Source organism: Nerophis ophidion, linkage group LG11, assembly GCF_033978795.1.
Source record: "Nerophis ophidion isolate RoL-2023_Sa linkage group LG11, RoL_Noph_v1.0, whole genome shotgun sequence".
Taxonomy (NCBI): Eukaryota; Metazoa; Chordata; class Actinopteri; order Syngnathiformes; family Syngnathidae; genus Nerophis; species Nerophis ophidion.
This window is the reverse complement of record NC_084621.1, coordinates 60133481-60159855: the sequence shown is the minus strand read 5'-3', so window position 1 is coordinate 60159855 and position 26375 is coordinate 60133481. Positions and strand designations below refer to the sequence as shown.

The following is a 26375-nucleotide window of genomic DNA, read 5'->3' as shown; positions in this document are numbered from 1 at the left end:
TTTCTGCAATTTTTTCCACATCTTGTTGACAATGCAAGCACATTAGTTCAATGGCCATATTTTATTCCTTACATTTTTTTATTATTTTTTTGTCATGAAAAAGGGAGGTTTTTGGGTGGGTGCACTAATTGTAAGTGTATCTTGTGTTTTTTTTACGTTGATTTAATAAAAAAAAAGGCCGGTGGTTGGGGAACCAATGGGCTATACAATACATTTTGTTACTTTACATGTAGTCGGTTTTTGGCCCCTGACAAATTTTTTGGGCCCAGTGCGGCGCTCAAGTCGAACAGTTTGGACACCTTTGCAATAGTGTAACACAAGTATAATGTAGCAGCATTGCTAAGTGCCAAACAAGGTATGATTTTAAATCTACTGGAGTACAGACTTTTACCAACTCAGAATGATGCAGTAGCTCAGAAGGCCAAGAGCTGCAGTAGCTACGTTACCTCAGTGATCAAGACGCTGTGTTACTAAAAGTAGTTGCTCGGTGTTAACTGTTATAATAACAATGTTGCTAATATTTGGTAAATATAATAATGCATTTTGTTTGTATGGCACTTAACATTTGAATAACAAATCTCAAAGTGCGAATATGCATGCCACTGCATGTTAAAGCATTGTGGGCATTTTTTGAATGTTTTTTAAAACGGCTTTTTAACGGAATAGATGAGTTCTATTAGCTACATTATCCGCCAAGTATTAGATGTTTTACTTGCACTGTCTGTATTATCAGTGATGGATTAACTATTTAATGAGCAAACATGCACTCTGACAGCTGGACAAATCAATGAAATACCCTTGTAAGAAAAGACCCTTGTCATCTGTTCCGGGGGTTTGAGGAGTATACAGTATTGACTTTTTAGTGTGCTGTCATCTGTTAGTTTAGACCAGGGGTCGGAAACCCAAAATGTTGAAAGAGCCTTATTGGACCAAACATGCAAAAAACTAATCTGTTAGGAGCAGCGAAAAAATTTGCTAAGCTACAGGGAAGATATCCCCCTGAGAATTGTAGCAAGCTACACTACAAACAACACGGCACAAATAGCTTGCTCAATTTTTGTTTCATCTGACATCACATGGACAAAGATAAGACCTTCCAGAGGAAAGTTCTGTGGTAAGATGAACCAAAAATTGAGCTGTTTGGCCACAATACCCAGCAATATGTTTGGAGGAGAAAAGGTGAGGCTTTTAATTCCAGGAACACAATGTCTACCGTCAAGCATGGAGATGGTAGTATAATGCTCTGGGCCTGTTTTGCTGCCAGTGGAACTGGTGCTTTACAGAGAGTAAATTGGACAATGAAAAAGGAGCTTTACCTCCAAATTCTTCAGGAGAACCTAAAATCATCAGCCCGGAGGTTGGTTCTTGGGTGCAGTTGGGGTGTTCCATCAGGACAATGACCCCAAACACACATCTAAAATGGTAAAGGAACGCCAAAATAATACTAGGATTAAGGTTTTAGAATGACTTTCCCGAAGTCCTGACATAAACATGTGGACAATGCTGAAGAAACAAATCAATGTCAGAAAAAAACAACACATTTAGCTGAACTGCACCAATTTTGTCAAGAGGAGTGGTCAAAAATTCAACCAGAAGTTTGCCAGAAGCTTGTGGATGGCTACCAAAAGCGCCTTATTGCAGTGAAACTTGCTAAGGGACATGTAACCAATTATTAACATTGCTTTATGTATACTTTTGACCCAGCAAATTTGGTCACATTTTCAGTAGACCCGTATTTAATTGATAAAAGAACCAAACATTGTGAATGTTTTTCTTTATATATACATTTTGTTCACATGTTAAAGGTGTTTGATAAAAATACAAAGATGTTTCACATATATAGATTCCCTTCATGAAGACAATTATATAAGTTGGTGTAAACTAACAGGCCACACAACTACAGTGTGTTTATGGATCGCCGGAATTATTAGGACAAAACATCCATCCATTTTTTCCATTTTCTACCGCTTATTCCCTTTTTTGGGTCACGGAGGGCGCTGGCGCCTATCTCAGCTACAATCGGGCGGAAGGCGGGGTACACTCTGGACAAGTCGCCACCTCATCGCAGGGCCAACACAGATAGACAGACAACATTCTCACACTCACATTCACACACTAGGGCCAATTTAGTGTTGCCAATCAACCTATCCCCAAGTGCATGTCTTTGGAAGTGGGAGGAAGCCGGAGTACCCGGAGGGAACCCACGTAATCACGGGGAGAACATGCAAACTCCACACAGAAAGATCCCGAGCCTGGATTTGAACCCAGGACTGCAGGACCTTCGTATTGTGAGGCAGATGCACTAACCCCTCTGCCACCGTGAAGCCCAGGACAAAACAATTCTCTTCAATCACGCTCATCAGTGAAGCATAAACAGGAACATATTAAACAGTGGGCTTTCTAACAATTAGGAATGTTTCTGTCATCTTTGCCCTACCGAAGCCATATTAAAACAGAAAACATATTTTTCCCCTCTATCTTTTTCCATTTTCATACACTTTTGAAAAGCTCCTTGGAACCACTAGGGCGGCGCTAAAGAGCCACATGCGACTCCAGAGCTTTTATAAACACGTTGCTGTTCGAGCAACTAAGCTATTCATTTGTACACATTAAACCTACAGGCTGTGCTCTCTCTCTCGGGACAGGCTGATCTGTCTATAGTCTTAGGAATACAAGACAGAGTTTTTTTCCGATGCATTCAAGGACCGCTGAACAGAGTAGAATACCTCAATGCTCGCCAGAAATAATTGATAATAATTAGGGGTGTGGGAAAAAGTCGATTCGAATACGAATCGAATCGTTTATGTTGTGCGATTCAGAATCGATTCAAATTTTTTTTTAAATCGATACCTTAACAATGCAATCCAATTCCAAAACCAAACCTGACCCACCAACACTCAGAACTGCAATAAACAGAGCAATTGAGAGAAGACACAAACACGACACAGAACAAACCAAAAGTATTGAAATAAAAATTAATATAATCAACAATGTTATCAATATTAGTTATAATTTCAGCATAGCAGTGATTAAAAATCCCTCATTGACATCATTAGACATTTATAAAAATTAAAAGTATCACAGTGGCTTACACTTGCATCGCATCTCATAAGCTTGACAATACACTCCGTCCAATGTTTTCACAAAGATAAAATAAGTCATATTTTTGGTTCGTTTAACACTTAAAACAAATTTACATTATTACAATCAGTTGATAAAACATTGTCCTTTACAATTATAAAAGCTTTTTACAAAAACCTACTACTCTGCTTGCATGTCAGCAGACTGGGGTAGATCCTGCTGAAATCCTATGTATTGAATGAATACAGAATCCCTTTGAATCGGGAAAAAAAAACGTTTTTGAATCGAGAATCGAATCGAATCGAATTGAATTGAATAAAAAAAAATCGATATATTATCGAATCGTGACCCCAAGAATCGATATTGAATCGAATCGTGTGACACCCAAAGATTCACAGCTCTAATAATAATATTACATTTTATTTGTTACACAATTTACATTCAAATAAATTGTTAAGTACTACGGTACAAAACAATATGTAAAACAATGTAATCTTAGCCATTAAAACAGATAGAATAATACTATTAAAACACCATCAGGGACGGCGTGGTGCAGTTGGGAGAGTGGCCGTGCGCAAGCCGAGGGTCCCTGGTTCAATCCCCACCTAGTACCAACCTCGTCACGCCCGTTGTGTCCTGAGCAAGACACTTCACCCTTGCTCCTGATGGGTGATTGTTAGCGCCTTGCATGGCAGCTCCCTCCATCAGTGTGTGAATGTGTGTATGTGGAAGTAGTGTCAAAGCGCTTTGAGTACCTTGAAGGTAGAAAACCGCTATACACGTACAACCCATTTATCAGTGAATCATAAAAAACACAAAACCTGCAAAATAGTGGGTTTTCTAACAGTGCTTATTTTAGTTATTTAAAAAAATACCTGACCAAAATATTTCAGTGTGTTTACAAGTACTTTCTGAGCATATAATATTGAAAACCGTGATAGTTTTGGTCACGATCACTGTGATATGGAATGTTTATATCGTTACATCCCTAGAAGGGACTGTCATAGTTCAGGAGCGATCGTGTCTTCTGGTATTAATTGTGTCGAGACAAAGGGGCGAGCACACTGGAATCCTAAAGAGGGAAGAGATACTTTTTTGTTTGGATTTAAAAAGCCACACACAAACCAAACAACAGTAATCTGCAAAACATGCCGCCAACAAGTTCTTGCTAACAACTGGAACACGCCATACAACTATGAAGAGTCTGTTAAAATGTGACAAAGCATTAAGATTATGAAAACCACAAAGTGATGAAAAGAAAGGAGTCTGACATAGTTTATGTCCAATGACAACCGTTCCCGCAGACATCCAGAAATTACAGATGCCATCTCTAAATTAATGATTGTACACATGTCATGGTTTACACCAGTGGTCCCCAACCACCGGGTGGCCGGATTGGTACCGGGCCGCAGAAGAATTTGTTATTGATTTTTATTTTAAAAAAAAATAAAAATAATAATTAAAAGAATTATATTTTTTTATTAAATCAACATAAAAAACACAATATACACTTACAATTAGTGCACCAACCACAAAAACGTCCCTTTTTCATGACAAAAACGTCCCTTTTTCATGACAAAGAAAAAAAAGGACCCCCGGTCCCCCCACGCTCCCCACCCCCGGGCCGCGGAACAAATTATCAAGCGTTGACCGGTCCGTGGATACAAAAAGGTTGGGGACCACTGGTTTACACTGTTGAAAAAAAAAAAGTGCTGGCCCTCAAAATATATATATTTTTTATGTATATTGTCCTTTTTATATATTAAATGTGTTGTATGTATACAATAAAAAAACACACAAAAAAAAACATTAAAATTAATTCCCTGTGTTTTTATACAAATAAAAAAAAAGTGATCTCCATTGTTACCACATTTGGGATAATCCAATCCAATCCACTTTATTTATATAGCACATTTAAACAACAATAACGTTTCCAAAGTGCTGCACAGCCATGTTAAAAACAATATTAAAAAAACAATATTATGCTCTACCAATGACTGAATAAAAACAAAAAATAAATAAATATAAAACCAATATAAAAAAAACAATATAAAAACAAATATGATTAAAAACAATTTTAAAGGGTAAAATCAATTAAAACAGTAAGTCCATCCATCCATCCATCCATCCATCATCTTCCGCTTATCTGAGGTCGGGTCGCGGGGTCAGCAGCCTAAGCAGGGAAGCCCAGACTTCCCTCTCACCAGCCACTTCGTCTAGCTCTTCCCGGGGGATCCCGAGGCGTTCCCAGGCCAGCCGGGAGATATAGTCTTCCCAACGTGTCCTGGGTCTTCCTCGTGGCCTCCTGCCGACTGGACGTGCCCTAAACACCTCCCTAGGGAGGCGTTCGGGTGGCATCCTGACCAGATGCCCGAGCCACCTCATCTGGCTCCTCTCGATGTGAAGGAGCAGCGGCTTTACTTTGAGTTCCTCCCGAATAGAAATCAAAGTGTATAAAAAACACAGAGGACAACAGAGGACAGAGGACCACACAACTCACATAGTGTTAAAAGCCAAAGAATAAAAGTGGGTCTTAAGACGAGACTTAAAACACTCCACTGTGGAAGCAGTTTGAACATGGAGGGGCAGAGTGTTCCAGAGCTTAGGGCCGACCGTAGAGAAGGCCCTGTCTCCCCTGGTCTTAAGTCTGGTCTTGGGCACCACGAGCTGGAAGTGGCTCTCGGACCTCAGAGTGCACGCAGGAATGTAAGTTTGGATGAAGTCCGAGATATATTGAGGTGCCAGTCCATGTAAAGATTTAAAAACAAACAGCAATGTTTTAAAATCAATTCTAAAATGAACAGGGAGCCAGTGCAAACTCTGAAGAATTGTGGTTATATGCTGGCGTTTCCTGGCCCCTGTTAAAAGTCGTGCTGCCGCGTTCTGGACTAACTGCAACCGGGAGAGAGCTTTTTGGCTAATGCCAGCATAAAGTGCATTGCAGTAGTCCAGGCGACTTGACATAAAATCATGCACGACTTGTTCAAAAAGGTTAAAAGATAAAAAGGGTTTAACCTTTACTAAAAGACAAAGGTGATAAAAACACGATTTTAAAACGCCATTGACTTGTTTGTCTAGTTTAAAATCGCCAAGGCTGGTGACTTTGGGACGCACATCATTTTACAATAGTCCCAAGTCAGTGAGGGCCGGACCAAAAACTAAAATTTCCGTTTTTCCCTCATTCATTATTAAAAAATTCTGGGCTAACAAAGCCTTGACGTTGCATAGACAGTTAAGAAGGGGTGTCAGGGGGAGGTGGCCTTTTGAAATCGGCATATAAATTTGGCAGTCAAATAAAGTTGTTATTTTAATGGTATGGTCACTTTTTCACATGCGTGTGTGTCAAAGAGTTCATATCTAAAAGAGGACCACAAGGCCTGGCGAACCTCCTTTAAAGTAGACTCAATCCACCATTCCTCACCACACACGCATTAACACAGAGCCACAGGAGCTCACTTTTAGGACCAACTATGGTTCATCCAGCAAAAAGTCTTGGCTGGTGTCGAGTTGGATTGTCAACAAATATTCGAGTCTTATTGAGTTCACCTTGAACTTCTGGGATTTATGTGTTAACACTACACATCCAGTTTGTTCTGTTACAACACACCCACTCTCATAAGTAACCTTTAAGGTGTTTTGAAAAGTATTATTTTCTTATTATTGTGTCTTGCCAAAAAATATTTACACACTGTATAAGTCAGTGTCTTTTTTGTCGCTTTTTACGGTTTGTTTGTTTTTTTGTTTTTTATTTAATTGATTATCGCTTTCCGCCTGTGTTTTGTTTAGTTTATATTTGCCGGGTCAAATTTCCGTCCCTGTTTATTGCGTTTTTTATTGGTCGTGAATTTTGATTCGCCAAAAGCTTTATCATTGATAAATACTGCCTCTGTTTGCACTTGGACAACTTCACTTCACTTTTATCTCCCGCTGTATTGACATCCATGCGAGGATGGCTAGTTGTTACCTTCAAGCTAACCAGTACCCGACCAGACTCCTCCACCCCAAAAACACGGGGTCAACAAATGTGGCAAAGGTGTGTCTTTTGAAGTGTTACTGTGCGAGTAGTAGAGATGCGCGGTTTGCGGTCTCATCCCCAAAGTCCGTGGATAAACCGCGGGTCGGGCGGGTGACATGACGAAAAAATAGATTTTAAATAGATTCGGGCGGGTGGCGGTTGAACCATTTGGAAATATATGATATACATGGTTCAGAGATCGGTAACTTTTACCATTCAAAGAGCCATTTTGGACCTGTGTCACAAAGCGAAGAAGACATTAGTTGATGTAAACATTCTCAAGTATGTCTGACGGCAGTCACCCAGTTAATAAGTATTAGGGTTTGCTATGAAGCCTTTGCCTTTGACGCCTTCTACAACATGTACAATTTACTTGCAAGTCCAGCAATGCGTTGTGTGTGGCTTCCACTGACACACGCACAAGACTGCAAGGCATACTGGGTGACACAGAGTACACTAATGGTTGTGATATAAACAATTTTAACACTCTTACTAATATGCGCCACGCTGTGAAGCCACTTCAAACAAGAATGACAAACACATTTCGGGAGAACATCCTCACAGTAACACAACATAAACGCAACACAACAAATACCCATAATCCTTTGCATCCATGACATTTCCTGACTATATTATACACCCCCCCCCCACCCCCCCCGTGTGTCGGTAAGGTGGGCGGGGTTGGGGGGCACAAAATATATTCAGGAAGTGTCATGTAAGAGTGTTAAAATTGTTTATATCACAACCATTAGTGTACACTAAGATACACTTACAAATAGTGCACCAACCCCAAAAAACCTCCCTTTTTCATGACAAAAAATAAAATAAAATAAAAAAATAAGAAAAAAAGAACCGACTCCGTCCCCCCCACCCCTCCCCCACCGGCCCGCGGGACAAATTATCAAGCGTTGACCGGTCCGTAGCTACAAAAAGGTCTGGGACCACTGGTTTGGATCCATGGGGACGGCATGGCGCAGTGAGAGAGTGTCTGTGCGCAACCCGAGGGTCCCTGGTTCAATTCCCACCTAGTACCAACCTCGTCACGTCCGTTGTGTCTTTGAGCAAGACACTTCACCCTTGTTCCTGATGGGTGCTGGTTAGCGCCTTGCATGGCAGCTCCCTCCATCAGTGTGTGAATGTGTGTGTGGATGGGTAAATGTGGAAGTAATGTCAAAGCGCTTTGAGTACCTTGAAGGTAGAAAAGCGCTATACAAGTACAACCCAATTATCATTTATGAAGGAAAGAAGAAAGTGACTGAATGTTTATTCCGGAATAAATCTACATATGCATACAAATGTGTTTTCTTTTGTAATATTTTTTTAATGAATTAAGTAACGTTTATGACAACCTTTTTCCAAAACACAATATAGAATGTGATTTATAACAGGATAACAGCATACATTTATCATTTGTTTTCAAAACGCTTACAAAAAAGTGAGACCCCAAAAATTTACTGTGGGAACCCAATTTTATGACTTGATGGGGTGCCAACGATGTTCTGTGGCAGTGTAAGATTTGACCGAGTGAATCCAAACAACCTTTTCTGACCTTACTCTATGTGCAAAGGAAAATACATTTCTGGTTGTGTTGGGCAGGTGTAGCCACGTCCAACGTATGCCTGACGTGACATTCCAGTTCAGTTAAGTGTTGCCAGAGAGGCTGGTGCTTGAACTCTGCTCCTGCTACTTTGCAAGCATTATGGCAGAGTGAGTGCCGGCCGTCCTCGTCCGTGTATCTTTAAGAGGAGGGGCCGGACATTTATATTAGTTTTTTGTGAGGCAATGTGTTTGGGGGCGTGTGTGTGTGTGTGTATGTGTGTAAAGCCAGGCCATGGAATGAAGTTGGCAGCTGTGGAGGCTTCACACACTGCTGGGAGCTGACAGAGGACAGCAGCTACTTCCTCACTCACTACCAAAATCTCTAGGAAGAACTAACTGAAAGTAAGAGGAAGAAGCCGACTTGGAGGAGAAAAAGGAGGGGAAGAGACTGAGATCAGTGGCATGGCTATGTATGAACCCGCCTACCTGCCTCCAGACGCTGAGGAGCAGGATTTCATCCAGGCTTATGAAAGCGTCAGAGAGAAGTATAAAGGTGGGAGCCTGTGTGATTGTATTTTACGTGCGACTACATAATGGGATGGGAGACAGTTTTTCCTGTTTGCATGTAAAAGGCCTTGTCTACAGTATTTGTGCAGTGTTTGACCCTGCATAGTCGCATACACTTGTCAATCTTCTGTGTGTTGGGCTTCAGGACAGCTATAGACACTGCATCCCTTCATTGCTGGGTGTTTTATTGATTGGTCAACATGTTTTCTGCAACTCCTATGTGTTGTCGGTTACAGGAGTCCACCGGCGTCAGAAAAGTTCTCCGTTTTGATATGACTTAAGCAATCAGAGCTGCTGACCTCTGACCCCAATGTTGTCCATTTATAGCAAAATGGACAACAATGTAAATTTCATAAGGGTTCAAGTGATGCCATGTCTTTGAAGGGTATGAATCAGGAGATCATCCTGACCTAATCGAGCCTGCTTCTAGCCTCATTGGGGTCAGAGGTCAGCAGCTCTGATTGCTTAAGTCATATCAATCCTGGGCTCAGGATCTTTCAGTGTGGAGTTTGCATGTTCTCCCCGTGAATGCGTGGGTTCCCTCCGGGTACTCCGGCTTCCTCCCACTTCCAAAGACATGTACCTGGGGATAGGTTGATTGGCAACACTAAATTGGCCCTAGTGTGTGAATGTGAGTGTGAATGTTGTCTGTTTATCTGTGTTGACCCTGCGATGAGGTGGCAACTTGTCCAGGGTGTACCCTGCCTTCCGCCCGATTGTAGCTGAGATAGGCACCAGCGCCCCCCGCGACCCAGAAAGGGAATAAGCGGTAGAAAATGGATGGATGGATGGATGGATTGTATTGCCACTGGTGTGTGCCCTCAAACATTCTGCTTTTGTACCCTTGAAACTCTTACTGCTTAAGGAGATACTTGGTCATGATGGGAAGGGTACGAACAGATCCCTTAGTTCCCAAATATTGCCCTATATGGGTACATTGGTACAAACCCCGTTTCCATATGAGTTGGGTAAATTGTGTTAGATGTAAATATAAATGGAATACAATGATTTGGAAATCATTTTCAACTCATATTCGGTTGAATGCACTACAAAGACAAGATATGTGATGATCAAACTCATAAACTTTATTTTTTTTTGCAAATAATAATTAACTTAAAATTTCATGGCTGCAACATGTGCCAAAGTAGTTGGGAAAGGGCATGTTCACCACTGTGTTACATCACCGTTACTTTTAACAACATTCAATAAATGTTTGGGAACTGAGGAAACTAATTGTTGAAGCTTTGAAAGTGGAATTCTTTCCCATTCTTGTTTTATGTAGAGCTTCAGTCGTTCAACAGTCCGGAGTCTCCGCTGTCGTATTTTACGCTTCATAATGCGCCACACATTTTCGATGGGAGACAGGTCTGGACTGCAGGCGGGCCAGCAAAGTACCCGCACTCTTTTTTTACGAAGCCACGCTGTTGTAACACGTGGCTTGGTATTGTCTTGCTGAAATAAGCAGGGGCATCCATGATAACGTTGCTTGGATGACAACATATGTTGCCCCAAAACCTGTATGTACCTTTCAGCGTTAATGGTGCCTTCACAGATGTGTAAATTACCCATGCTTTGGGCACTAATACACCCCCATACCATCACAGATGCTGGCTTTTGATCTTTGGGCCTATAACAATCCGGATGGTTATGTTCCTCTTTGTTCCGGAGGACACCATGTCCACAGTTTTCAAATATAATTGGAAATGTGGACTCGTCAGACCACAGGACACTTTTCCACTTTGCATCAGTCCATCTTAGATAAGATCAGCAAAGCTGGTGGCGTTTCTGGGTGCTGTTGATAAATTGGTTTTGCTTTGCATAGCAGTTTTAATTTGCACTTACAGATGTAGCGACCAACTGTAGTTACTGACAGTGGTTTTATGAAGTGTTCCTGAGCCCATGTGGTGATATCCTTTACACACTGATGTCGTTTTTTTGATGCCATACCGCCTGAGGGATCAAAGTTCTGTAATATCATCCCTTACCTGCAGTGATTTCTCCAGATTCTCTGAACCTTTTAATGATTTTACAGACCGTAGATGGTAAAATCCCTAAATTCCTTGCAATAGCTCGTTTAGAAATTTTGTTTTAAAACTGTTCGACAATTTGCTTACAAATTGGTGACCCTCGCCCCATCCTTGTTTGTGAATTACTGAGCATTTCATGGAAGATGCTTTTATACCCAATCATGGCACCCACCTGTTCCCAATTAGCCTGCACACCTGTGGGATGTTCCAAATAAGTGTTTGATGAGCATTCCTCAACTTTATCAGTATTTATTGCCACCTTGCCCAACTTCTTGGTCACGTGTTGCTGGCATCAAATTCTAAAGTTAATTATTATTAGCAAAAACAATTTTTTATCAGTTTGAACATCAAATATGTTGTCTTTGTAGCATATTCAACTGAATATGGGTTAAAAATGATTTGCAAATCATAGTATTCCGTTTATTTTTACATCTAACACAATTTCCCAACTCATATGGAAACAGGGTTTGTATATTTTACAATAAGGCATTAAAACACTGACTCATTTTGTTCTTACTGTTAAGACTTATCATATTGTATTCACATTTTATCCCCTTATCCCTTCATATCCTGAATAATAATCATTCACGGTGCTCCCCCTCGCCTTGTATCTTTGCTCCCTTTTTTGGTGAAACCTTCTCATGGGAGGGTTATACGAGCAGGTGGAGCCGTAGAACAAATTCAGAAAAGGCAGGCTATTTTGGATCATAGTCAATATTTGTCAAGGATTAATCAGGGCATTTGAATTTTTAAACTTTTAGAACGTTCAATTATTTGAGTTTGCTGTGTTTGTGAGTTTTTTTCCCAGGTACTCTGCAGAAATGAGGGGACTTGCTCAGAATGCTGCTCAGCTTTTGCTCTAAGTCCACTGGAACATTTTCCAGCTGATCCATAATCTTAATGAGGGGGAACAGTATTAAAACATTAATGAAAAGATAGATATAAAATTCCGGTTAAAATGGAAAATGTCATATCAAGTTTGGGTCCGTAATGATTATTTTTATAGTTTCTAAGGTGGTCGATGATTAAACAACATAAGTCTTCAAAAATGTTAAACTTTGTGTTTATTAAATGTTTTTCGTATTTACACACAGTCAAAAATAAACATACAACACAGGTTTATATATATGTTGATACTAGAGCGGTACTGTATACTGGTACTAGTATAGTATCCCGGTGCTAATGAATCTAAAAACGGTACAATACTCTGTTTGAAAATTACCGGTTCGTTTTTGTTTTTACAGGCATGGTCGTCAACACGCCGTGACATTGCTGGTTTACAAGCAGAGGAGCATGTTTAGCGGCACACAATCCCGAAGTACTTACAAGCAGACACAGTGTGTAGACAGAAAAGGGAGAATGGACGCATTTCGACTTAAAACCTAAATATAAAAAAATGTGAAGCTATAACACTGAAACGCTCTGAGGAAGAGGTGCTTTAAGATGTGGCTAGCTAGTTAGCGGCTAATGTCATTCCGCAACCGGCTGTGTTTTAGTTTCTTCTAAATCACTAATCCTCGCCTCCATGGCGACAAATAAAGTAAGTTTGCTACAAGTATTATCCCTGCAGGATGAGGAATAGCTAAACATGCTTCACTACACACCGTAAGAGGATACAATAGCTCACCGGCGTCACAATGTAAACAAATGCCATGGGTGGATCTACACCTGACATCCACTGTAATGTTACCAAGTACAAGAGCGTACCTTGTCGATACTACTATGATTACATCAATATTTTTAATTAAAATCTTTTTTCTTTTAATTCCTATTGTATTCATAAACTCGGGAAATACGTACCTGGACACATGAGAACTTAAATCATGACCAATGTACGACCCTGTAACTACTTGGTATCAGAATGATACCTAAATTTGTGGTATCATCCAAAACTAATGTAAAGTATCCGAAGAACACAAGAATAAGTGATTATTACGTTTTAACAGAAGTGTAGATAGAACATGTTGAGACGGAAAATAACCAGATATTAACAGTAAGTGAAGTGAAGTGAATTATATTTATATAGCGCTGTTCTCTAGTGACTCAAAGCGCTTTGCATAGTGAAACCCAATATCTAAGTTACATTTAAACCAGTGTGGGTGGCACTGGGAGCAGGTGGGTAAAGTGCCTTGCCCAAGGACACAATGGCAGTGACTAGGATGGCGGAAGCGGGAACCGAACCTGCAACCCTCAAGTTGCTGGCACGGCCGCTCTACCAACCGAGCTATGTGAACAAGTAGATTGATAATACATTTTTACAGCTTGTCTTTTATAATTTTGACAAAATAATAGATTGAAAAATGACACAATATGTTATTGCATATGTCAGCAGACAATATATGAGGCTTTGATTATTTATTTACTACTAAAAGACAAGTTGTCCAGTATGTTTACTATTTTATTTAAGGGCAAAACTGTTATTCGATTGCAATAAGAAACAGATGTTTAATGTACCCTAAGATATGTTTTTAAATTACAGCCAATAATGCCATTTTTTTGTGATCCCCTTTATTTAGAAACGTATCGAAATACATTTTGGTACCGGTACCAGTAACAAAATATTGGTATCGAGACAAACCCACTACAAAAATCACTTCATATTCTATACTGCTCACTAGTGTTACCATATCTGAGTTACTGTGTAGAAATATGGGGAAATAATTACAAAAGTACACTTCATTCACTAACATGACAAAAAAGATCAGTTAGAATAATACATAATGTTGGATATAGAGAACATACAAACCCTTTATTTATTGAATCAAAGATACTGAAATTCCACGACATAGTGAAATTGCAAATAGCTAAAATTATACACAAAGCAAATTATAGCCTGCTACCCAAGAATATACAACAATTTTTCTGAACAAAAGAGGAGGAATATAATCTTAGAGAAAAATGTAATTTAAAACATTTGTACACACGCACAACACTTAAGACCTTCAGTATATCTCTATGTGGAATTAAATTATGGAATGGATTAAGCAAAGCAATCAAACAATGTACTAATATGATCCACTTCAAGAAACTCTTCAAACCTAAAGTGTTTACAAAGTACAAAAAAGAACAACCAAGATAAACATTCTGAATTTTTTCACCCATCCATTCTTTCATTCTCAAAATAATCTTACTTATCTCATCGTAGGGAATAAAACTTACTTCACCAATTATTTATTTATTTATTTTTATTGTGATTCTTATGGAGTATATTGTGATTACATTGAGAACAGGAAGTCAACATAAAATTTAGCAACTGTTATGTAAAAGAAAAGGGGGAGGATTAAATAAGCTCTGCTTCTTCCTACTCCTTTTCGAACATGTTGAAAAGAGAAATTGGAAATTGTGATGTATCATGTTGTATGCTTGCATGTTCGAAATAAACTTAAACTCAACTTAAACTCAACATGCACCCCAATAATACTTTGTTAAATGACTCTTATCAAGTTACACTCCAACAATATGAATTTTGTAGCCCTCTGGCATAATTCGGCCTGGGAATGTGATCCTTGTTGGAAGAATTGGTCAAGTTAATATACATTAAAGTAGTTTAGTGTCTCAGCACAGACCTGACTTTTAAGTATTGTCCATCCTTGGGACTTAATTTTCTATAGTCCCCCATTGCACCACCATTTTCCAGCTGTCAGGCTGTTCTTTTAAGATGACAATCAATAATTTGGATTTAGTCCTCCTTCTTCATGATTCTATCCACTTTGTTCAGTGCACCTCTATGAGTTTGATACGGCCACCACCATGCTTGACAGTTGCCACGGTATTCTTAGGTTTAAAAGCCTCACTTTGACACTTCCAAACTCCAAATATACTTCTTATCATCATGACCAGTTTGACTACAAAATCTTTGTTCAGAAAGTATCCGGCGAGTCCATGTGGACAACTGCAAATTTGAGTCTAGCTTCAAGATGGGGCTTCTTTCTTGTTCAGAACTTTGCCAGTCAATGTTGATGTGAAACTAGTTCACTGTGTTCGGTGACACCGGAGTTCCAATAGTTTTCAGTTCATTGCAGTTTTTAGTCTTGTCTCTACCTTTATTCATTCTGTGTTGTTCCTAAACATCCAGACAAAATCCTTTCATCTGACAGTGACAGTGTGGTCCTCTTTTAAACCTTGGCACAGTAGGATCTAAGGAGTGAACGGTTTATGAAATGATTCTGAACCGTGTGTGTCTTTTCTGGATCATGTTTTTTCTTTTTTCTTTATGTTGCTAATCACTTTCGAGCATAGGGCATAGCATATGGTTCTAACGTTAAAGGAATGGCGGATGGAATCGTGCGATTGGCCAATAAAAACGTAATCTATGCGAAAACTCGCGGAAATTGACATAAGGAAACTGAAATGTCATCACGTACAGTCAGGGTCGAAAGTTTTCATACACTTTTAAAGAACATAATGTCATGGCTGTCTTGAGGTTCCAATAATTTCTTCAACTCTTATTTTTTTGTTATAGATTGACTGGAGCACATCATTTTTTGTCACAAAAAACATTCATGAAGTTTGGTTCTTTTATGAATGCATTACGGGTCTACTGAAAATGTGACCAAATCTGCTGAGTCATAAGTATACATACAGCAATGTTAATATTTGGTTACATGTCCCTTGGCAAGTTTCACCGCAATAAGGCGCTGTTGGTAGCCTTCCACACGGTTCTGGCAAGCTTCTGGTTTATTTTTTGACCCCTCGTATTGACAAAATTGGTGCAGTACAGCTAAATGTGTTGGTTTTCTGACATGGACTTGTTTCTTTAGCATTGTCCACACGTTTGAGTCAGGTCTCTGGGAAGGCCACCTTAATTGTAGCCTGATTTAGCCACTCCTTTACCAATTTTCCGCGTGTGTTTGGGGTCATTGTCCTGTTGGAACACCCAACTGCGCTTAAGACCCAACCTCCGGGCTGATGATTTCAGGTTGTCCTGAAGAATTTGGAGGAAATCCTCCTTTTTCATTGTCCCATTTACTCTCTGTTAACGGGCAGCAAAACGGGCCCAGAGCATAATACTACACCACCATGTTTGACGGTAGGTGTGGTGGTCCTGGAATTAATGACCTCACCTTTTCTCTTCCAAACATATTGCTGGTCATTGAGGCCTAACAGCTCCATTTTTGTTTCATCTGACCACGGACCTTTCCTCCAGAACAGGGGCGCTCACACTTTTTCTGCAGGTGAGCTACTTTTCAATTGACCAAGTCGAGGAGATCTACCTCATTCCTATTTATAATTTATATTTATTTATTTATGAAAGAGACATTTTTGTTAACAAGTTAATGTTGTTTAATGATAATACAAGCATGTTTAACACACATAGATTCCTTTCTTTCATGAAGACAAGAATATAAATTGGTGTATTTGATTCTGATGACTTGCATTGATTGGAATTAGACAGTGGTGCTGATAACGTCCGCATTTTCAAATGGAGGAAAAAAAAAGTCCTCCTTTCTGTCCAATACCACATGAAAGTGGTTGGATTTGGCATCTCATTTGTCCAACTTGCATACTCGTTTTTAAACACTTTGTTATGAGAGTAGCATATGTGTGTGGCCCTTTAATGTCTGGCAGCAGGTGAGTGACGCCAGTGAGTGTGCGGGTGGGCAAGCAAGTGAGAAAGCGGTCGCTAAGGGCGGGGGAGAAATACATTGGCATCAAACTCCGTAGCGTGCTAGCTTGTGCACGCTAGCTTTCTGAGACTCTTATTTTGTTAGCACAGGCAGGATGAAACAGGTCTTTTATGGTGAAGACAGGAACTGTGCAGTCGGTCTTTAGAGTTTTGACAGTAGGTACGGAGTCTCTAGAAATAAAATGTGTTTCTCTGCATCCGCCCTGTTAGTGATTTTTTTCTTAAATATGAGCTCGCAGCAGCCAGCGTCATCTCACAAGATCCTCGGGTGCCGAGAATGTCAAACAACTGACGAAAGTGAAGTCTTGGTATGATTGATGATTGCTCATTTTTATGTCTATTTTTTAATGCCTGGCTTGAGATCGACTGACACACCCTCCGAGATCGACCAGTCGATCGCGATCGACGTAATGCCCACCCCTGCTCCAGAAGGTCTTATCTTTGTCCATGTGATGTCAGCTGAAACAACAATTGAGCTGTTCGGCCACATTACCCAGCAATATGTTTGGAGGAGAAAAGGTGAAGCCTTTAATCCCCGGACCACCATCCTACCGTCAAGCATGGTGGTGGTAGTATTATGTTCTGGGTCTGTTTTGCTGCCAATGGAACTGGTGCTTTACAGAGACTAAATGGGACAATGAAAAAGGACGATTTCCTCCAAATTCTTCAGGACAACCTAAAATCAACAGCCCGGAGGTTGGGTCTTGGGTGCAGTTGGGTGTTACAACAGGACAATGACCCTAAACACATGTCAAAAGTGGTAAAGGATTGGCTAAATCAGACTAGCATTAAGGTTTTAGACTTAAACGTGTGGACAATGCTGAAGAAACAAGTCCATGTCAGAAAACCAACAAATTTAGCTGAACTGCACACATTTTTTTCAAAAGGAGTGGTCAAAAATTCAACCAGAAGCTTGTGGATGGCTACCAAAAGTGCATTATTGCAGTGAAATTTGCCAAGGGACATATAACCAAATACTAACAGTGCTGTATGTATACTTTTCACCCAGCAGACTTGGTCACATTTTCAATAGACCCATACCAAATTCATAAAAAAACCAAACTTCATGAATGTTTTTTGTGACAAACAAGTATGTGTTCCAATCACTGTATCACAAAAAATAAGAGTTGTATAAATTATTGGACACTCAAGACAGCCATGACATTATGACTTTCACAAGTGTATGTAAACTTCTAACCAGGATTGTATGTCTGTGAAACATGTGTTTATGGGAATGTGTGCACCTCCTCACACTCAACTGCGCCACGCCGGCACTTTAGACAGCCAACCTGCCGTCTCCTTTGTGTGAGCACACACCTGCCTCGAAGACTCGAAGTGGTCACCTTTAACACTAGTGTGCGAAAAAACAAAGACATTTTTCTTTTTCTCCAAAGAGCCGAGTAGTTCCCAATTGACTACTATGCGCAAAGTAATATGCTTTTTTTTAAAAGAAATTTTCTGACTTCTTTTCATCCATAAGCCAAGTGAAAAACACTACACTAATGCTAATGCTTGCAAACTGGCAGTTGTTGTTGACGCAATCATCAAATCCAAGGATTGCATCATTTTGAACATTTTCCTTGCTAAGTCTTATATAAATTGACAGCTTATATCTACCAGCTACCACCATGCACTTTCTTTTACTTTAAAAGCTCGGTTGCTAGAGTGGCCGTGCCAGCAACTTGAGGGTTTCAGGTTCGATTCCCGCTTCTGCCAACCTAGTCACAGCCGTTGTTTCCTTGGGCAAGACACTTTACCCACCTGCTCCCAGTGCCACCCACACTGGTTTGAATGTAACTTAGAAATTGGGTTTCACTATGTAAAGCGCTTTGAGTCTCTAGAGAAAAGGCGCTATATAAATATAATTCACTTCACTTAAAGCATGTAGAATTCAAACAGTTATTTATACATTGTTAAAACATTATTATGCTTTACCTTTAAAGAATGGGCAACATTTTCCAATACTGTATTGTTTCAATACATGTAAGGATTTTTGCATGTAATTAAAGCTTTAGGAGCCATTTTTAAATTTATTTCATGAGATATTTTGTAGGAACCACAACTGATACTTGTTAATGGTGGAATATTGGAATATATGGTATTCTGGTTTGTTAAAAACAATAACAATGTACACCGAATGGAACCGTAAACGGTCACAAAACCGTAAAAAGATCCGAACCGTAGATTTTGTGTACTGTTCCAGCCCGAGTGGTGTCACATCCAAATCAATTTAACTCATTAACAATTTTAACTGATGCTATTGGAACATCCAGCTGTTTTAATACTTTCCCAAATACTATTCTTCCTTGATCTCCATTTAGTTCCTGTGAGGTCATCACTGTCAACTCGTTTCTGGGATTTTCAAGGGAAAAGTATATTTTGTGCCATATTTATAGTAAAACTGTTCTGTCTTAGCAATGCTTTCTACAGAGATGGTAGTTGTTAAAGTTTTCCAGATGGAAACGTAAGTTACAATTGATATACGTATTAGACATTCCTTCTTAATTTGTCAAATTTCAACTACACTACTGTAAAATGAAGCCATGCGGGTGTAATGTATGCCAACTACTTTCTTTGTACTTCTGTCTCGCTGTCAACCTATCAAGGGTACCCAGGTTCGAGCCCTGGTTAGGACACAGTGGCTGGAACACCTAATGGCTAAACTCTAAATTCAACTGTTTATGGACTTTCTGTTACCGCCATAAGGTTTGGGGCATCACTGAAAGAACACATCAATTGACATAAGCGGCCAAAATCTTGAAAGCAAAATATTTTTTTTATTCAGATTGCTGGTATAAATTGTAGTTGTTGATGGACACATTGGGAATTGACAGAAGTTGTTTTATTATTTGTAAGACCCATGATGGTAATCTTGATAACAGACCTCAGTCATCATTGCTGATGTGATCACAGAACTACCATTGTTATTGATATACTCATTGGTACATCCATTGTTTTCTTATCACTACCCTAATCGCTCCTAACCCCTCTAGCCTGTTTTCTACTTACCATTGGTTCCTTTGCTTGTCTCTCTGCAGGCAGACGGTTGGGTTTAGCTATGTTCAAGTGTCTTCTCTAGAAGTGTTACGTAACTGCAATGGCAAGGTTTCACTCATGTGGGTTTTGATATGACAAGTGTGGTTCTGCGCAATGTGTTAAGTGCCTTGAGATAATTTTTTTAATTAGCGTTAAATGAATTAATTAAATGTTCTTGATAGGACGTGACTTGACTTGAACAACATGTATTACAATAACAGAGAAGTCAAAATAGTTTAGGCCATTGTGGTTATTATTTTGTACCATCCATTCTAATCAAGTTTGTTGCTTGCTTTCAAATTGTAAACAAAGCTTTTATCCATTGTGGCTCTAGCCAGACCCGCAATGCTTTGTAGAATCACAGGAAGACAGGAAGGAGGAAAGTTGTCCATTAAAACAACAATATTCCCAGTGTGCATGACTGTTAACAAGAAACAATATTACGATCAGTTTGTTGTGCTGTTTCTTTACAAGGTTATGGGGAGCAGGAGCTTGCTCTTTGGCAGATGTTTATGTTAGAGACGTTCCGCAATGCTCCCTCCAACGCCATCAGTGTTACGTTAGGTTCCTGCATGCTCTCCTTATTAAGGCATACTGATGATACAGCCAGTATAAAACATCTCTTAGTATTCATCTCCTTTCGTTTCTGAGATCTGTTTCTTTGGCCAGCCGTCACCAAATTTACTTCCTCACTTTTGCGGCCTCAAAAAATCAGTTATTAATGATATGAGTCTCATATTGCTGAAAAATGTGTTTAAAGCAAATCCCAAAAGATGGTTAATGACTGAGATTAAGGTATAGTGTCTGCAATTTCTAATAAACTAGTATGTGTATTGTTTCAAATGTAAATGTGTAAAAAATGTGTATTATACTGCCATCTTGGAACACGCCGATGCCTTGAGGAAAGGGAAAAAAAAAAGATTTAAATAAGTAGTGTCAAAGTGCTTTGAGTACCTTGAAGGTAGAAAAGCGCTATACAAGTACAACCCATTTATTTATTATTAAAAACACGCCTTACCTGAAGTGAAGTTTACCTTTAAACATAGTGATTGTGTTTACTTTTAATTTGTTTATTATTTGATTTCATCAAACTTTATCATTTTCGCGCAGCAGAGATTATGTATTTATTATTTTACACCTTGAATATAATTTAACCCAAGTTGTTTTTTAGCTTGATTTAATGTAATCATTTGAATATCCTGAATTACATTAGATCAGTGGTTCTCAAATGAGGATACATGTACCCTAGGGGTACTTGAAGGTAAGCCAAGGGGTACGTGAGATTTTTCAAAAATATTCCAAAAATAATAACAATTCAAAAATCCTTTATGAATATATTTATTGAATAATACTTCAACAAAATATGAATGCAAGTTCATAAAATACAACAATGCAATATTCAGTGTTGACAGCCAGATTTTTTTGTGGACATGTTCCATAAATATTGATGTTTAAGATTTCTTTTTTTTTGAAGAAATGTTTAGAGTTAAGTTCATGAATCAAGATGGATCTCTATTACAATCCCCAAAGAGGGCACTTTGAGGGGGCGGCATGGCGTAGTGGGTAGAGCGGCCGTGCCAGAAACCTGAGGGTTGCAGGTTCACTTCCCACCTATTGACACCCAAATTATTGCCATTGTGTCCTTGGGCAGGACACTTCACCCTTTGCCCCCGGTGCCGCTCACACTGGTGAATGAATAAAGAATGAATGATAGGTGGTGGTCGAAGGGGTCGTAGGCGCAAATTGGCAGCCACGCTTCCGTCAGTCTACCCCAGGGCAGCTGTGGCTACATATGTAGCTTACCACCACAAGGTGTGAATGAATGATAGGTTCCCACTTCTCTGTGAGCGCTTTGAGTATCTAACAATAGAAAAGCCCAATATAAATCTAATCCATTATTATTATTATTATTATTATTATTATAAGTTGATGATTACTTCTATGTGTAGAAATCTTTATTTATAATTGAATCACTTGTTTATTTTTCAACAAGTATTTACTTATTTTTATATCTTTTTTTCCCCAAATATTTCAAGAAAGACCACTACAAATGAGCAATATTTTGTACTGTTATACAATTTAATAAACCACAAATTGATGACATAGTGCTGTATTTTACTTCTTTATCTCTTTTTTTCAACCAAAAATGCCTTGTTCTGATTAGGGGGTACTTGAATTAAAAATATGTTCACAGGGGGTACATCACTGAAAAAAGGTTGAGAACCACTGCATTTGATTGGTCTTTTGAGAATGTTTAGGGAAGGGGTCGGGAACCTTTTTGGCTGAGAGAGCCATGGAAGCCAAATATTTTAAAATATATTTCCGTGAGAGCCATATAATATTTTTTTAACACTGAATACAACTAAATATGTGCATTTTTATGTAAAACCATCATTAGGGTATAACACGTCTGTTATTCTTTTCGATAACATTTTTATTCTGAAGCTAACTAATAATGAATAAAATACTTATTACCATTTTTGACTTCTTGAACTGGTGAGGTAGAAAACAGATGGATGGATAAAAATGCATGAGAATTTTTTATATTTTGAATGTTAATTTAAACACTTATTACCAGTGGAATTATTCATTACTTATTGTGTTAAGCAATGTTTGCTAAGATTAATCTGAGAGCCAGATACAGTCATCAAAAGAGCCACATCTGGCTCCTGAGCCATAGGTTCCCTACCCCTGGTTTAAGGAATGGAAAGCTACTGAATAGCTGAAATATAGTTTTCACTGTAGTTTTACTCAATGCGAGGGGTTTATATATTATTTTCCATTTAAATGCATACGGATCAGCTTCCTATAACTCATTTGAAATAAACTTGACAAAAGATCAAACTAAAACATTATCCAAACCTCCTACAGTACAATTATAGCAAGGGAGTATCCTACTTCAAAGGTTAAACGCTTGTCTCATCACCTTCTCTGGACAGTAAAGTCATGGCTGTCCTCCCACTGACTTCTAAGGCAATTTCCTCTAGCAGCTGATGCCGATGTTCCAGGGCTGTCTGAGGGGGATTGGCCTGCTCATGTTGGGTTGATTGCTGATGAAGCACAACCATGGCTGGCATCCATAGTTTGCTTCAGTGTTTATCTTGCGAGTCGCATTTCGTTTCTCTAGAATGCTGGACTTAAAATAAACCCGATGCAAATTGTCAATCATCTACTTATCCTGTTTTCTTTGGCAATCTAGATTGTTTACTGGAGTAATTTACATTCCTAATGGCTCATAGACGTTTACAAAGTGATAAAATAGTAGCTGAATAAAATGTAAATCATCTAACTTTTACTTTGCACCATGTGAATCACAATGGAAAGAAAGGCTGCTATCATTACCTTTGCCTTGACTTCACAACATGGATTGTCATGTTCAGTGATTTAAACTTTAAAATATATAGAGGCACCGAGGCTAACAGTATACAGTATACACAATATGTTGAAATAAATGCATTTATTTTACTATCGGGTTTTAGTTTTGGTATAGTTATAGTTTTGGTTTCCATGACTTTTGTTTTCTCTCTGCCTGACATTAAATTAAATGCCATTTTTGGTAACCTTCTGAGAGATGGCAGTGACAAATAGTGTATGACATCTTCTATTTGAGCTCTTACAGTCTGGCTGATAACAACATTAAAGTCTTTGGATATGATTATATTGTTTTGCTGAGATGGGCTCAAGCACATCCCGCCACCCCCAAAGGAACAAGCAGTAGGAAATGGATGGATGGATGGATGAATGATGTCATTTATTGAATTGTGGGCTATATTTTTAGCATGTCCTCTTCAAAGAACAGAGCATCGTGTTTGTCTTTAGCTGGCCATCTTTGTTGTTAACATCATTTACTTTTAAACATTCATTTACTGTCCCATTTATGACCAGAGAGCCAGATTGCACCTGTCTAGAAAGTGGTTCGCTACTACCAAAAAACATAAAAAAAATAATAAAACATATGTTTGTGTGTGTATTGCTGTGTCTGCCACACTGTATCTTCTTAGAGTAGGCACTTCCCATTGGTGGCGTCAGTAGATATCTCCATATATGCTAACTTTTTACGCAAAGAGGTTTGTTCACCTCTGCCATTGTCGTCAGGCATTTTGATAGAAAAATATCCTTCTTTTGCTCCGTCCTCTTGTTGTGGGGCAGACTGGCTCGTACAAGCACATGCATGATTAGATGTGTCCATTTTTCGTATAGTTCTAATTTGTATCCGTCAGTAGACTCCATTTGGAAGCACTAAAAACAAACAACAGGCTGACGGTGATAAGAAGTAGTCGAAGGGGAGGGACGTAAATAAGATTGTCCACAAAAGGGTGCATCCTGACAAGACGATCAAACAGGTTTGAAAATGGTCTGTAAAGCATAATATATGGAACATTCTGACAATAGAACCACCATCGCATGTCATGTAGACCCAAAATAAATGTTTTAGATGAAGAAAGAAAATCATATGATCCCTTTTAATGAACAAATGACGGACTGCAGATTTTCCCCTAATTGTATTTGATGGTGTCAGTGCGCCATGGCAAAGTATTAGCTGCCACACCTCTAAAAATGAAAGTTTTTCTATGTAAAAACAAATAAAGTAATATAAGGTATTGTTGCATCCAGAAGAAGACACACATGACGCTCTTTTTAGTTTTTATTGCCAACCTTATGGTAAAAATGGGCCCAAAACCAACAAGTATTTCCTCCGTCCACACACGTCGATTATCCTGTTCCACTCTTAGACACACAGCAACACTTCCTCATTCTCTGCCAGCACTGTGTGCTTAAGACATGGGAAAAATAACCATCATAACACACCAACATACACTTTAACACCAGTAGGTAGTTACAGTATGAATTGAGATACATCCATCAATCCATTTTTCTACCACTTATTCCCTTTGGGGTCTCGGGGGGCGCTGGTGCCTATCTCAGCTACAATCGGGCGGAAGGCCTCTACACCCTGGACAAGTCGCCACCTCATCGCAGGGCGCATTGAGATATATATATAGTTTATTATTTGCGTAGTATTGACTAGTGATGCAATTAAAATTTGGCTGCCGAAATAACATGTACTTTAAACACTGCAAAAGCGCCGCTAAAACTGGGTATTGTGATAACGTAAGCTATACACACGGAGTTGTCTGGAGATGAGGCAGCATACCCGCGATGTGGACATACTTTTATACAATATATCCGAGATATACCCGCAGACAGCGATGTGTGATGTCAGGCTCTCTGCAGATCACTTTTCATCCAGGAAATGGAGCGACAGAAGTATAGTCTCTAAACCAGGGGTCGGGAACCTTTTTGGCTGAGAGAGCCATGGAAGCAGAATATTTTAAAATGTATTTCCGTGAGAGCCATATAATATATATTTTTTTAATACTGAATACAACTAAATGTGTGCATTTTTATGTAAAACCAACATTAGGGTATAACACGTCTGTTATTCTTTTGAATAACATTTTTATACTGCAGCTAACTAATAATGAATAAAATACTTCTTACCATTCCTGACTTTTTGAACAGGTGTGGTAGAAAACGGATGGATGGATAAAAATGCATGAGAATTTTTTTATATTTTGAACGTTATTTTTAACACTGGTTACCAGTGGAATTATTAATTACTTATTGTGTTAAGCAATGTCAGCTAAGATTTATCTGAGAGCCAGATGCAGTCATCAAAAGAGCCACATCTGGCTCTAGAGCCATAGGTTCCCTACCCCTGCTCTAAACACAAGTACAATAGATGCTATATTGGTTACTAGTCGTTTTTAATAAAGATAGAGTGACGTAAAGGATTAGAGAAATCTCTAGAAAAACATTTTCAACAAAGCACAATGCAACAAGCAGCAACAATTGAAAAATCGATCAGTCAATCAATGTTTATTTATATAGCCCTAAATCACAAGCGTCTCAAAGGGCTGCAAGAGCCACACAGACATCCGCGGTACAGAGCCCACATAAGGGCATGGAAAAACTCAGCCAAACTCACTCAAAATAGAGCAAAACATTATGTAAGAAAACATTTATTGCAATACTATAATTAATACTAACATATTTGTTTCAAATGTCAGTATACATTGTTTTGCATTTTTAAAGAAAATATATGCATCATAGCAAATAATATGACATCATATTGACTACACCCCCACAGTCACAGGTATCTTGGCAACCGAGGGGAAACCTTGAACTGAATGACTGAGCCCAGCATTACGTACGTACCGATATGGAAGAAAACGTATTTTTCGTCAATCACCTTTCATTTTGACAATATCATGTTCCTGTTAATGGTATACATAATCTCAAATAGTTAAAGTATTGATATTTTGATTTGATTGATATTGGAGCAGGGCTTCACGGTGGGAGAGGGGTTAGTGCGTCTGCCTCACAATACCAAGTTCCTGCAGTCCTGGGTTCAAATCCAGGCTCGGGATCTTTCTGTGTGGAGTTTGCATGTTCTCCCCGTGAATGCGTGGGTTCCCTCCGG

General features: G+C 39.0%; 1 protein-coding gene across 8 annotated transcripts in view; it reads left to right on the top strand.

The window, feature by feature from the left end:
• The window catches only part of plecb (plectin b), a 254404-nt gene that overhangs the window by 33394 nt on the left and 194635 nt on the right, over window positions 1-26375 (top strand). For 2 of the 8 annotated variants that reach the window (XM_061916380.1, XM_061916378.1), the window contains exon 1: window positions 8995-9188. The exons of the other annotated variants lie outside the window; for them this stretch is intronic. In XM_061916380.1, coding sequence (XP_061772364.1) covers window positions 9098-9188 — 91 coding nt within the window. In that variant the 5' untranslated portion in view covers window positions 8995-9097. Of the gene's footprint in view, window positions 1-8994; window positions 9189-26375 lie in introns of those variants that run through there. 8 annotated transcript variants of the gene reach the window in all.